Source organism: Phascolarctos cinereus, unplaced genomic scaffold, assembly GCF_003287225.1.
Source record: "Phascolarctos cinereus isolate Bilbo 61053 unplaced genomic scaffold, phaCin_HiC Scaffold_2;HRSCAF=192, whole genome shotgun sequence".
In the NCBI taxonomy this organism is placed as follows: Eukaryota; Metazoa; Chordata; class Mammalia; order Diprotodontia; family Phascolarctidae; genus Phascolarctos; species Phascolarctos cinereus.
This window is the reverse complement of record NW_027555625.1, coordinates 46,493,138-46,506,011: the sequence shown is the minus strand read 5'-3', so window position 1 is coordinate 46,506,011 and position 12,874 is coordinate 46,493,138. Positions and strand designations below refer to the sequence as shown.

At 42.1% G+C, this 12,874-nt stretch overlaps 1 protein-coding gene across 1 annotated transcript in view; it reads left to right on the top strand.

Moving 5' to 3' along the window:
- ZFHX3 (zinc finger homeobox 3) overlaps positions 1–12,874 on the top strand; it is a 318,956-nt gene that overhangs the window by 260,784 nt on the left and 45,298 nt on the right. The window contains 2 exon segments of the mRNA XM_020963589.2: positions 5,319–5,452; positions 5,587–5,787. Of these exon segments, the coding sequence (XP_020819248.1) occupies positions 5,319–5,452; positions 5,587–5,787 (335 nt within the window).

Here is a 12,874-nt window from a genome sequence, read left to right as displayed (position 1 = left end):
CATTCTCAAAATCCTTTATTGTGGAGACCACACTGCCCAGATGATCTGCCCCTCTGGTCTTCTACCTCCAGGGCTGGGTTGGGGATGATGGGGTACCAGTTTCAGTGTCAGATCGCTTGGGTGGTAGGGTCCTCTTTTGACCTTCTAGGTGACCACAGACAAGGCTGAGATCTTCTACATTTTAGTTAAAAACCTCATTGATCCAGTTTAGAAATTTGGAATAATGAGAACCCAGACTTTCCCTTTGCTTTGCATATCCTTATTTCCTAGTACAAAGGAACCAAGTAAGGAAACCTAGTGATTTGGGGGGAAGGGGAAGATTAAAACGGTTGAGAATTGTTTTAAGCCCATTCAAATACATTAAAAGTAGTTTATTCATCAAATGAGAATACACTCCCCACTCATCAAGATATCTCACATTCATGTAGGACTTTACAATTCTGAAGGTTTTCTTTATGGTGACTCTATGAAGTGTCACTAATATGATCCGTTGTATCCCCATTAAGAGGCAGGAGGAAAGAAGAGAAAGGAAAGAAGGAAGGAAGGAAGGAAGGAAGGAAGGAAGGAAGGAAGGAAGGAAGGAAGGAAGGAAGGAAGGAAGGAAGGAAGGAAGGAAGGAAGGAAGGAAGGAAGGAAAGAAGGAAGGAAGGAAGTTAGTTTAAGCCTAGAGATCACCCTGGCTATTAAGCTATGAGGTCCTTTGCTCTGATTCTACACATACATACATACACACACACACACACACACACACACACACACACACACACACGCGCACACACACACCCCTCCAAATTTGTCTGACTGGTTTTTTTTTACTCTGGTTATGTGTAGTCACATAAATACTTCACAGAAGCAGGGTAGCAACTAGAAAGGGTATCAGGAAAATCGAAAAACCTTACATATTAACAGTGATGGGCTCTAACATGAAAGTCATGTATTGACTCCTAAAATTACCTCGAAATAAAATTATTTTGCTTGGGATATGAAGGAAGTTAAGAGAAATGATAAGGCATCCTGCCCTTTGTTATGTGGCTTCCGGTCAACATTTAGTATGAAGAAGGTCATCAGTATAGTCTTTCATCATCAGCTTCATTGGCCAGATTATTACAGTTAAAGGACTGGATTAGCTTGGGAGTGGGGGTGGGGAGAATGATTGCTTTGTTTAAAAAATAATCAATGAGAACCTACTTTAAATTTTCTTTATTACAGACCAAAGATATAGCAGTACTTTCCATTGCCACCTCAGTGACTTTTATGTCTATATAGCTCCTTACAGAAGTAAAATTCCCTTCTCTTCAAAAACCGAAACCATACATGTTAGACACAAATAAAATAAAACATAGTTCTGGCAGTTGATGTGAACAGGCATCTGTAACACAAAATCATGTTGGGTTTCCATGTGTGTTTGATCCAGAATTTCACTGGATCGTAATATTCTGTTCACCTAGTAGCAGCACAGTGGAAAGTCTTTTCTAGAGCACAAGAGTTCACGTGACTCCCCCCCCCCCCATATTCTTTATCCTTTTTGAAGTGCCAAAAGCAGCCCAAGATGTGGTCAGTGAAAGATATCCCCTATTTTAACACATCTAGGGAAAATGATAGAGCTGTTTTAAATGAGAAAAATGACCAAACCTGATAAACTCAGGCATTGCTTTGATGCTTTGACACACTATTGTGGCCTCAAAGACTTAACTCTAGATTTTTTTGATGGTCAGTTATCATTTGCGGCTTTTTGTGTCTGTCACCAAAATGTTCATTTCTCCATAGGTCTTTTTCTTTTGTATTAATAAGAAGCCATTGTGCGGTTAAAATGACAAGTCATCTGTGGAGTTAGAAAGTGGATGTTCTGCATTGCTCGCCCGGGAGCTCAAAATGAAGTTTAAAAATGTCTCAACAGGATTAACAGAAAAGAGTAAACTCTCACTTTCTCTTCCCCATTTGCCGGTTCAGTTGACAGTCATTTAAATCCAAAAGGTTATAAGTAAAGACTGAAAGGATTGAAATACTAGTTGGTATTGAGACCCTGTGTCTTCTGAAGCTCAAGGAAGAGGAAGCTTGAGTAAATCCCAATCCATCCCAAGTCCCCTAATAGAAATCCCATCCACAAAGCCCAATGGGCAACTTCCTCCTAGATTTCAGCTCACTCTGCCCTGATGATTCATTTCCTGATTGACACTGACATTTTAATGTCCAAGGTCATCATGGGGAGGGGACTGTGTCAGCTGTAGTTAACCTAACTATTGGAACCACTCCCCTATGATCACCCAGGGACCAGCAAAAAGACTTGAACTTGGGACTTAACAGGAATTCTGTGTCCCTGAGATCTTTTTGACTTTAACTGATGAGAAATCTGCTGGGTAGCTATTGCCACTGGCCACAAGGTAACCCATATCTGAGCACTTGTATCAAATAAAACTGTTAGTTTTCCTTAAGAGAAAACCCCAAAGCATTTTCACCTGGTAGGCATGGTTTACATTGTAGCAGTGTGGTTGTATTACTGAGAAAGCAACTTTGTTACAATATGTTCAGTTTTAAAGGGGGGAGGGTTGGGCCATGTCAAGAAGAATGTTAGGTAGACTTTTTTTTTTTAATTCTGCAAATTGACTAGGTCTATACTAGGTTATTTAATTTGGTCGTTTGTTGTGCTCAAGTGAAATAAATTGGGTGGTTGCCATCACCAGTCAGTGGGTGAGCTTTCGTCATGAAAAGCAGAAAGCAGAGTGGCATCTGTCCACTGTGCTGGGTCATAGTCTTGTAGCTGGCAGGGAGTGTTACAGGTCAGATAAGGGGTCAAGGACAGAGTTGGAGGGGAATGGTAAAACAGGGTGGGAGCGGATTCAAAATTCCCATGTTGTCTTAGCTATGGAAAATTGTTAACAGGTCTTTCACATGCTCGGAAACTAAACAGATTCCTCCTGTAATCCTCACCAATGGTAAAGAGGAAAAGGACAGGAGGAGAAAATATGACGTTCATTACCAATGGACATCCAAACAGTCACTTTTACATATATTTGATTCTATTTAATTTATTAATTTAATTTATCTTTTACATATATTTAAATCACTAATACTTTTGTCCATTTTTAAATGAAGCACTACAAAAGGGAAGATTGTTTTAGACTCAGTGTGGGAAAGGGACATGCTTTGGAGTAAACAGTTACCTCAAGAAAAGGTTTTCTATCACAGAAGAAATAAAGCCAAAGAGTTCCCTGACTGTGCCCACCAAAGACCAGGAGAAAAAAAAAGAGGATTCTGTAGTCTCAATCAAGCCTGCAGTGGGGATAGAAGATGGGAAGTGGGCCGTGGGGGAACCGGCCTAGAATGTTACAGCACCTAGTTAATCGGCAGCCAATCCATCACATTAAATATCCAGCAGTCATGTATTACCTTTCAAGTGAAAATGAATAACTCCCATTAAGAGCGAAATGGGTTTGAAGTCGATTCGAGACAGATTAAAGTACTGTTATGAATGTGTGTGTTGGGAGGAGGAGGGGTCTGTATGTAATATGCTTGTCTTTGTAGTTTTTAAATAATAGATGCCTTGCAAACTTATGTAGACCAGGTTACCAAGACACTGGGGTTAAAGGTCACAAGATGTGCATTCTGGGAAGAGCATCAACTTCCTGGAATATTTCCTGCATTTAACATTTTTTAAAAATATATTTTGTGGCCTTATGGTTTTAATGAATAAAATTGATTTTCTAAAACTGTTTATTAAAGTACATGTACATAAAGACAGTATCTTTGTGTCCATGTCAAAACAAATCCCAGAGCTAAGCGTAAAGTAGAAAAATTTTCGAGATAGTTAAGCAGAATAAGACTAAGCATGGTTGTGCCAAGGAGCAGAAATTAGCTTTTTCTCACTGTATGACCCAAGTGCCAGATCACATGAAGATACAGTGAGGTCTATGGTCTCCAAAAAGAATTCTTCTCTTCTCTTCTCTTCTCTTCTCCTCTCCTCTCCTCTCTGCTCCTCTCTTCTCCGCTCCTTTCCTCTCCTCCCTGCTCCTCTCCTCTCCTCCCTGCTCCTCTCCTACCATTGCCATATAGCCAATGCCATTAGTTACAGCAAAAGTCTAAAACCTTTAGCTATCTTGCACAGAAGATTTGTGGTATGAGTTACCAAAAAGCCAACTTTTAGGGACTCCCTATGGCCAATCACACCCACCCATTCAACTTACTGTCTTGGAGTTTGCACCATGCTATGGTAGAGAAGTGGTACTGCTATGAGTAAATAATTAATTTTGCTAATTTCATGTCAAAGAAACTTCCCAGAGCAAGACTCACTCCTCTAGTATTTCCGTGTTGTTGTTTTCCACCACCTAGATTTCAGATGGTTCTCTCTCACATTAAGAATGACTGAAGAAATAGATGGGTGGATATGGTCAGCAGGGTAGAGATGCTTTTCCTCAGAGCTAGCTTTCAAGTGAGTTTTTCCCTAGAGCGTCTACTAGAATGTGATCCAGAATATTCCTGTTAGCTGAGAACAAAACTTTCTAGTGCAGACACACTAATGTTAATGCCTTTCCTCTGAGACTACCCCACCCTACCCCTCAATTCATCTTGTCGATATCTTGCTTTGTTTGTGTGTTTGTTTGTGTGTTGTCTCCTCCATTAGAGTGGGAGCTCCTTCAGGGCAGGGACTGTCTTTTGCCTTTTTTTGTATCCCGAGTGTTAGTATAGTGCCTATCTTGTAGTAGGCATTTAATAAACTTGTTAATTTGACTTTCTCTAGAGCGCCACTTCTTTTAATGTAGTGCAGAGCTTTGGGGGCCAAAAGATGGAGGCTAATCCCTGTGGGTGAGTGAACCTAATGAATCTTAATGCTGGTGGTAATCACAAAGAGCCACCTGCCCTCTCAATATACTTATTAGTGATAATAATAGTAACAACAGCGTTTATGTAGCATTTTAAGATTTGCAAAGTGCTTTGCAAATCTTCCCTCATTTGATTTTACACACACACACACACACACACACACACACATTCACACTTCCCAAGCAAGAGCTTAGCTCCTGATCTGGGGAGTCCAGGCGGGGTTGTGTGTTTTTAGCTCAGAGCCACCCAAATCCCCTTCCAAGACTTTTTATCCCAGCGCCTTACCTTTTCCTTTCCTAGTCTTTAAAGCACTAGCTGAGAGTGAGAAGAAAGTCACTTCCTTTCCAACATGTTTACCAGCTTGGATGCTCATCCTCCTGGAATCTTGGTTTTTCAAGAAATCCTGTGCTATAAATGGATATTGGTTTTCACCCAGCAGCAACCCCATTGCAGCTTGCCCGCCACAGATATCATAATGTAGATTCCATTTTCTCTTGTAGCATCGTCCAGCCAAGCTGAGAAGGAGCTCCCAGACTGTCCTGCAGCCTCCAAACGTGCATCCTTCCCGAGTAGCTCGGAGCCCCCCCTCTCTTCCAAGCGACCCAAAACATCAGAGGAGGCTAGATCAGAGCAGGTGAGGCACGTGGCTCAGCCCAGTTTGGGAGGCAGGGGCCCTGGCAGCTGATCTCAGCGGCGCCGATGGGAAGAGGGGCGGGGAGGAGAGCCCGGTGCTGGTGGGCATCTATCTCTCTCTCCCTTCTCGCACAGATGTTCCAGTGTCCATACTGTAAGTACAGTAACACCGATGTGAACAGGCTTCGGGTGCACGCCATGACCCAGCACTCGGTGCAGCCCATGCTGCGCTGCCCGCTCTGCCAGGACATGCTGAACAACAAGATTCACCTGCAGCTGCACCTCACCCACCTGCACAGCGTGGCTCCGGACTGTGTCGAAAAGCTCATCATGACGGTAGGTCAAGGCGCCCATCCCTTGCTTCCCTGAGAGCTGCTGTGGGGAGAACCAGCAGAGAAAATCCACTAAATTCTGTAACAAAGCAGAACAAAAGCCTCTTTCACTTCCCCTGGGATGGAAGGGACTTAACCTTAGCACATCGTCGCCCCATTAGAGGTGAATTTGTATTTATTTATTAAATTCCCCTAAATCCTTTCCTCCTCTCAGGACATCTGGCTAACCGTGTTAGGACACATTATCTATAGGGCTCCTTAGATGCGCAGGGCAAGCCGAACTTGTCCGTTTTTCATCAATGCAGAGAATAGCGAACTGCATACGAGGAGCCAATTTGCCACCCCGCAGTTTGCGCTTACTCAGATTCTTGGGGAGCATTGCTAAAAGTTATCACTTCAGTTCTGACCTGAAATGCTAGAGGATCCCAAAAATCTGAGTTCAGAAGGACTCCAGAGACAGTCTAGGCCAATCAGTACCTGAACAAGAATCCTATCTACCTCACATCCAACAAGTTGGCCCTCTAAGCCTCTGCTTGAAGACCTTGAGTGAGGAGGGAGCCTGTCATCCCCCAAGGCTACTCATTCTATTTTTAGATGGCTCGAATTGTTGGGAAGTTCCCCCTTTCCTCAATCCTCCATATTTGCCTTTTTGAGACTTTTACTCATCATTCCTAATTTGGTTTCATTGGGCTGATCTCCCAACAGGCCATTGGATTTGGCATTTAAGAGATCAGTGCTAACTTTGGAGACCGCAGTTTTAGTGGGATGATGAAGCTACAAGACAATATGCAGAGAGCTAAGAATTAAGTGAGAGGAGGTGAAATAGATGCACTGACTGTAGATGGCTTTCTCAAAGCATTTAGCCATGAAAGGAAGGAGAGCATAACTCTCCCAGTCCTTCTTCTCTTACAGATACGTGAAGACAGCAGTCATTTCCTATTTTAATGGTTCGGGTCACTTATTAAGTTGAAAACTGTTCAAATATAATGCAGATAATGCCTGATGAGTTTTCTCAGCCAGGTAGCGGGGGGCTGCTGTCATAAATACCTCTTGAGACATCTGCTATAAAAACACCAAATGGGATAAATCATCCGCAGTTAATCTGTAAGCAGTGCGATGCTAGAAAGTTGTCAGCCACTTCTCTTAAGACGTGGCTGTGGTGACATAGGTTGTCTAAAAGTCGACATTGCGATGTGAAAGTTGCACAAATATAATTTGCAGGTATCCCCGGTCTGTTATTTTTCTTGCTAAATTATTGCATTTATTTGCTATTCCCATTATGAGTACTGCTTGTTGAAGTTACTTTGGTAGATGATCAGTGAGAAGCTCTCACAAGCAACACACAGTCCTCTTAAAGATATGTGGAGGAAAATTTAATGCCAGTTTTTTCATTAATATTTTTAAACGGCAATTTTCACATGAACTTGTGGAAGTCATTGAAAAGTTGTCTCTAAGAGGAAGAGTAGATGGTTGCAAATATGATAATGGAACCCAAAATTTTCACCAACCTTTTCACTTAGCAGCCTCTTTACAAGGAGGCATCTGATGATTGGAGAGCTTTGGCAGCCAGCAGAGGAACAGAAATGTTTTCAGTCCTTGTTCAAGTTTGTGCTTATAGTGTGATTATATTATTGGTCTAATTTCATTTAAGCCTTGGAACTTTGGGCCTCTTAAAGATATACTTTGCATGTCTGATTTAGAATAGAAAATAAAGCGCATCCTTTTTTCTAAAAGATGGAGAGGGAAAGGTGCAAATAGGAAAGTAAATGTGAAGCATAGGATATCAATAAATTAACTAATAACTAACATGTATTTCATGCTCTAAGCCTTGAAAAGCCCTTGAATTATATTGTCTAATTTATGATCATACTAATAAAACATATTTCATGTTAAAGGCAGATTCTTTTTCATGTACTCTTGATCCCGTTCAGGAGATTGCCCTCTTTGTGATCTCCATTCTCTCACTAATCTTTAATCTCTCTCTGTTTACTGACTGCTTCCCTGCTGCCTACAAACGTACACTCATGTCTCTCCCATCTTTAAAAACCCCTCCCCAACCCTGCTAGATGTCTGGCTATGGCTCTCTTTCTTTTCATGGCTAAACACTCTGAGAAAGCCATCTACAATCAGTGCGTCTATTTTACCTCCTCTCACTTAATTCTTAGCTCTCTGCAGTCTGTCTTGCAGCTTCATCATCCTGCTAAAACTGCTCTCTCCAAAGTTACCACTGATCTCTTAAATGCCAAATCCAATGGCCTTTTCCCTGTCCTCATCCTTCTTGACCCTGTCCGCGGCCTTTGATACTATCAGTCACGTTGTTCTTTTGGTTACTCATTGCTTTCGCTTTCCATGACACTGCTGTCTCCGAGTTGCCCTCCTGACTATAGGACCATTACTTCTCATTCTCTTTTGATGACTTATCATCCAGGTTGTGTCCACTCACCATGAGTGTCCCCCAAGTTGGCAGGGGGAGACTGAGCCCTCTTCTCATGTGTGGATCTCATCATCCCCCATGGGTTCAATGATCATTTCTGTGCTGATGATTTCAAGAGCCACATGACCATCCTTAACCCTTTCCTGAGCTCCAGTCTCATCACATCAGCCACCTTTGAGACATCTCATATTGGGCGTCCCGTGAGCATTTCAAATTCACCATATCCAAAACAAAATTCATTATCTTTCTCCAAAAAGTCTGCCCTCTTTTGAATGTTCCAATTATCACCAAAGGTACCACCATCCTCCTGGTCACCTGGGTTCACGGTCTATGAGTCCTTGACTCCTCAGTCTCACTCGCCATCCCATATCCAACCTGTTGCCAAACCTTTTATCTGTCTCTACAGCATCTCTTGAATCCACCCCTTTCTGTCCTCTGACGCTGCCCCCCTCCTGGTGCAGGCTTCATCCCTTCACACCTCGACTATTACAATAGCTTCTTAGTCAACTCCATCCTCCAGTTGCCAGAGTGATCTTCCCAAAGCACAGGCTTGCCCATGTCATCCCTCTACCACCTACAGTGGATCCTGGCTACCTGCAGGATCAAATGTAAAGTCCTCCCTTTAAAACCAAGGCACACAATGCCCTGGCTCACATGCCCACCTCACCTAGAATCCTCTCCCTCCTCAGCTCCACTTGCTAATATCTCTGACTTCCTTCAAGATTCAGCTCAAGTCCTGCCTTGTGCATGAAGTCTTTCCTGGTCTGTACCCCTCCCTCCCACATATCGTTTTGTTGTTATTGTTCACCCTTCAGGTCCAACTATTCTTGACCCCATTTGGGGTTTTCTTGGCAAAGACACTGGAGTGGTTTGCCGTTTCCTTCTCCAGATGAGGAAACTGAGGCAGACAGGGTTGAGTGACTTGCCCAGGATCACACAGCTAGAATGGATTTGGACCCAGTTCTTCCTGACTCCATTAACCATGCCCCCATAATACCTTCCCTCTAAGACTATCTCCCACTTACACTGTATATATGTTATATGTGTATGATGATTTCCATGTTGTCTGCCCTCTTAGAATGAGAGATCCTTGAGGCAGGGCCCATGTTTTCACTCATCTTTGAATCCCTAGCACAAAACGCAGTGCCTGGCATATAACAGATACTTGGTAATCGACTAGGGTAAGGTGATGATTAAGAACTTTGCTGAGAATCTTCTCAATTAGATGATGATTACAGCTCTCTGTTTGTTGTTACCTGGGACATCTCCCTGGAAGGCATCTCTAAAGGTGCAGCAGCAGTCATTTGTGATACCATTCTGATGAAGTTAGTAGGACCATCCCTCTTCTCTGTTAATAAGCAGAACTTTGGAGGAGGCAATGAAATTAGTTGGGGGGATTTGTATGGATGTTTGTGGGAGAATGTTATCTCAAAATAAAATAGATAAAATTTTAAAAGGTACCTTTAAATATTTACAAATATATCATAAATTTAATAAAAATATTTTATCTCATCTGTAATATTGCTACAGGATAGTTGTATATCACTAAAGGAGGTATTATATACTCAGCAGTAAGACTAGAAGTCTTTCTCGCTCCTTCTCTACATGTATATGTACATGTATGTATACACACACACACACACACACACACACACACACACACACAGAGTTAAGATGCCCGAGATAGTGGCCAGATCAATGGAGTCTATAGGATCATAGAACTGGAAGGAGACATTAGAGGTCTTTAGTCCAACCCCTTCATCCTACAGATAAGGAAACCGAGTCCAAGAGGACTTATGACTTGCCCAGGGTGTCCCAGAAGTAGTAAGGAGTACAGTTGGCATTTCAACTGAAGATATCACAAGTGCTTAATAAATGCTCACTGACTTGCCTCACTCAGGTCCTGTGCCTCCAAAGTTAGTGATTTTCCCCCTGAATTAATCTTCTAGCAAGAACATCATGGTGCTTTAAAAAAAAAGGCTTTTTGTTATTTTGACAACATGGGGATTGTCATTTGTATGTGGGTAGGATCGTGTCCAGAGGGGTCACTTTCTGTCATGATCTTATTAGACATTTAGCCATGAGAGTAAAATTATTGATTGATTAATGTCACTGTCAACCAAGTGAAGGAATCAGTGCCTGGCATCTGTTTATTTCAAGCCAACTGGAGCAGGAAACCATGAATACAGCATCCGGTGAGAAGTGCCATTCAGACAATGACTAAATTCTGTAGTCTAAAGAAATGTCAATGCAGCCCTTCATTCTAAAAGAAGTTATGTTTACTCTGTTTAAAAAAAAAAGATAATTGAATAGTAAGAGTTACAAAAGGAGCCAGCCTACTTAAAAGAGATGGTTTTCATGTGAAAAAGTCAAGTAGTTAAATCCATATGCCCAAATTCTGGACTCCTGTATCCTTTTCCTCTTTCCTTGTTTAGTCATTTTTCAATCGTGTGTGACTCCTTGTGACTCCATTTGGGGTTTTCTTGGCAAGGATAATAAAGTGATTTGCCATTTCCTTCTCCAGCTCATTTAGCAAACAGGGTTAAGTGACTTGCCCAGGGTCACACAACTAGTAAGTGAGGTCAGATTTGAATTCAGGTCTTCTCGACTCTAGCCTCAGTGCTGTATCCACTGTGTCATGTAGCTGACTATTCTTTTTTTCTCTAAGAAAGGTTATTTTCTAATGGTTAGAGGATGGGAAATAAACCTGGCCAAGGAGTGGGCTTACATCCTTCTTCCGTACCTGTTTGGCTTTTGGAAATTTTAGCCTTGCCAACCCCTGTCTCATAAGAATGACTAAATTTGGCTTGGTAAGGCCCTAGGTCACCTGATAAAAGGCATTAGAGATTTTTATGACTCTCTCTTTTTTTTGACTGCATTTAAATTTCATATTTGAGATGCCCTTCCTAGGGATACTGTGTTCAGAAATGGGATGGCCAGTTCAAGATGGAAAAAGATGAATTCTGTGGGATCTAGGTCTCAGGAGTTCTGTTGTGTACCTCGGTGGACTATTGTTTCCTTTGGTGTTACTGAAAAGATATCATCAAAAGAGAAAGGATTGCCTTCCTGTCATTAAGAGAGGGTTTGTGACCCAATTAGATATTTCCTTCTACTGCAGATAGAAAAAGACACAAAAACCCAAAAGAAATACAGTCCCTCCCAAACGTAGGCATTGTCCGGGGTATATAATTCTGTTAATTCCCATAAATATTTTTGCCCTTTTGGTCTGAGACCTCAGAATCAAGCTTGAAACAGATTTCATTCCCACTAAAAGTTAATTCCACCCCGATAAATGGAAGTAGATTACTTTCTACACAATGTCTTTCCGTTCAGTTGTAAATGGAGAGTGTTTTGAGGAGGCTTCAGTTAATAATACCTTATCAGACAGCTTTCAGGAACCTGCAGTGTCTAATATGTCTGTTGCCATGGTAACGGCTGCTTGCTTATGCTCTGCATCTCATATCTGTGTCTTTCATGGGCCCCCTTCTTTTTATACCAACAAGGAGGCTGGAAGAATACGTTCTGCTGGGGAATGACCAGGATTGGCCCTGTCCTTAGAGAGTCGCACCCTTCCTGCTTAACTGTATGACCCACCAACAGCAGAGCCCAAGGCAGGATTGGTACAGACCATCTATGAAAAGGGGAAGTTTACAAAAACTGGGGAAAATGAGAGGAAATCACTCTGAAGGTATCACTAGAGAGCCAGATCTGAATTTTTAGTTTCTCATACTCCTTCTTGCCTGTTTACCTGTGGTATACAGTAGGTGCCAATGAATGCCATGCTGTCCCCATACTTGGGCCCCTCATTCCTGGTGGGGATGTTTGTTTGTTTGTTTGCAAGGGTGGGAGCTGCAGTTAGTGGAGTGTTGTTAATGACCAATTAATTAATTTGGAAAAGACTATTTTGATACTTCAGCTGCTCGAAACTAGCCTAATCCTCTTTCCAATGACAGCTACTTCACTGTCATTCTGGAACCACATGGCTTCTGCAGAGAACTCCTTAAATGCAGATGAGATGTGGTTTATTCTGTGTCTACCCAACCTGATGGATCCTGTCAAAAGAGAAGAAGAGATTAGTCCTTGAGCAGCGCTCTCCCTCCCCCACTAACAACTTGATCTTTACCCCTCTTTCTTCTTTCTCTTTTGTAGTGTTTATTCAGGTTCCCCCCCCGCATTTTTCTCCTATGTAGCATCTCCAGCTCTCCCTGCTTCATCTGTCCCATGGGCCATTGTTTCCTCACATTCCCATTTGTGGCACCTATCTAGAATTTGTTCTCTAATCTTCGTCCTCTCTTTTCCTTAGCTATTGAGTTTATTTTTCTTAAGTAAGAAACAACTCAAGACAACCAGTCTTCAGGTCTTTCTTTTCTTTTCTATCCGTGTCTCGAGAATAGTGTTTTACCTGTTTGCGCAGTGGCTTTCATGGCCACCCCTCCAGCTTTCTTAGCCTGCTTTTGTGCTCACTGTTTCACTCTTTCTCTATCTCAGATGAAGGTAATGAAAATAATCGGGCTTCATTAATTCTGAGCCCTGTGAGATGATAGCCATTTGGAAACATGTTTGCCAATTAGATGGGCTAAATTAGAAGTGACCTTGGTACACTGCCATCACTTGCCTCTCTGGCTATAATAAAGCTTTACACTCCAGTCCTCCTCGT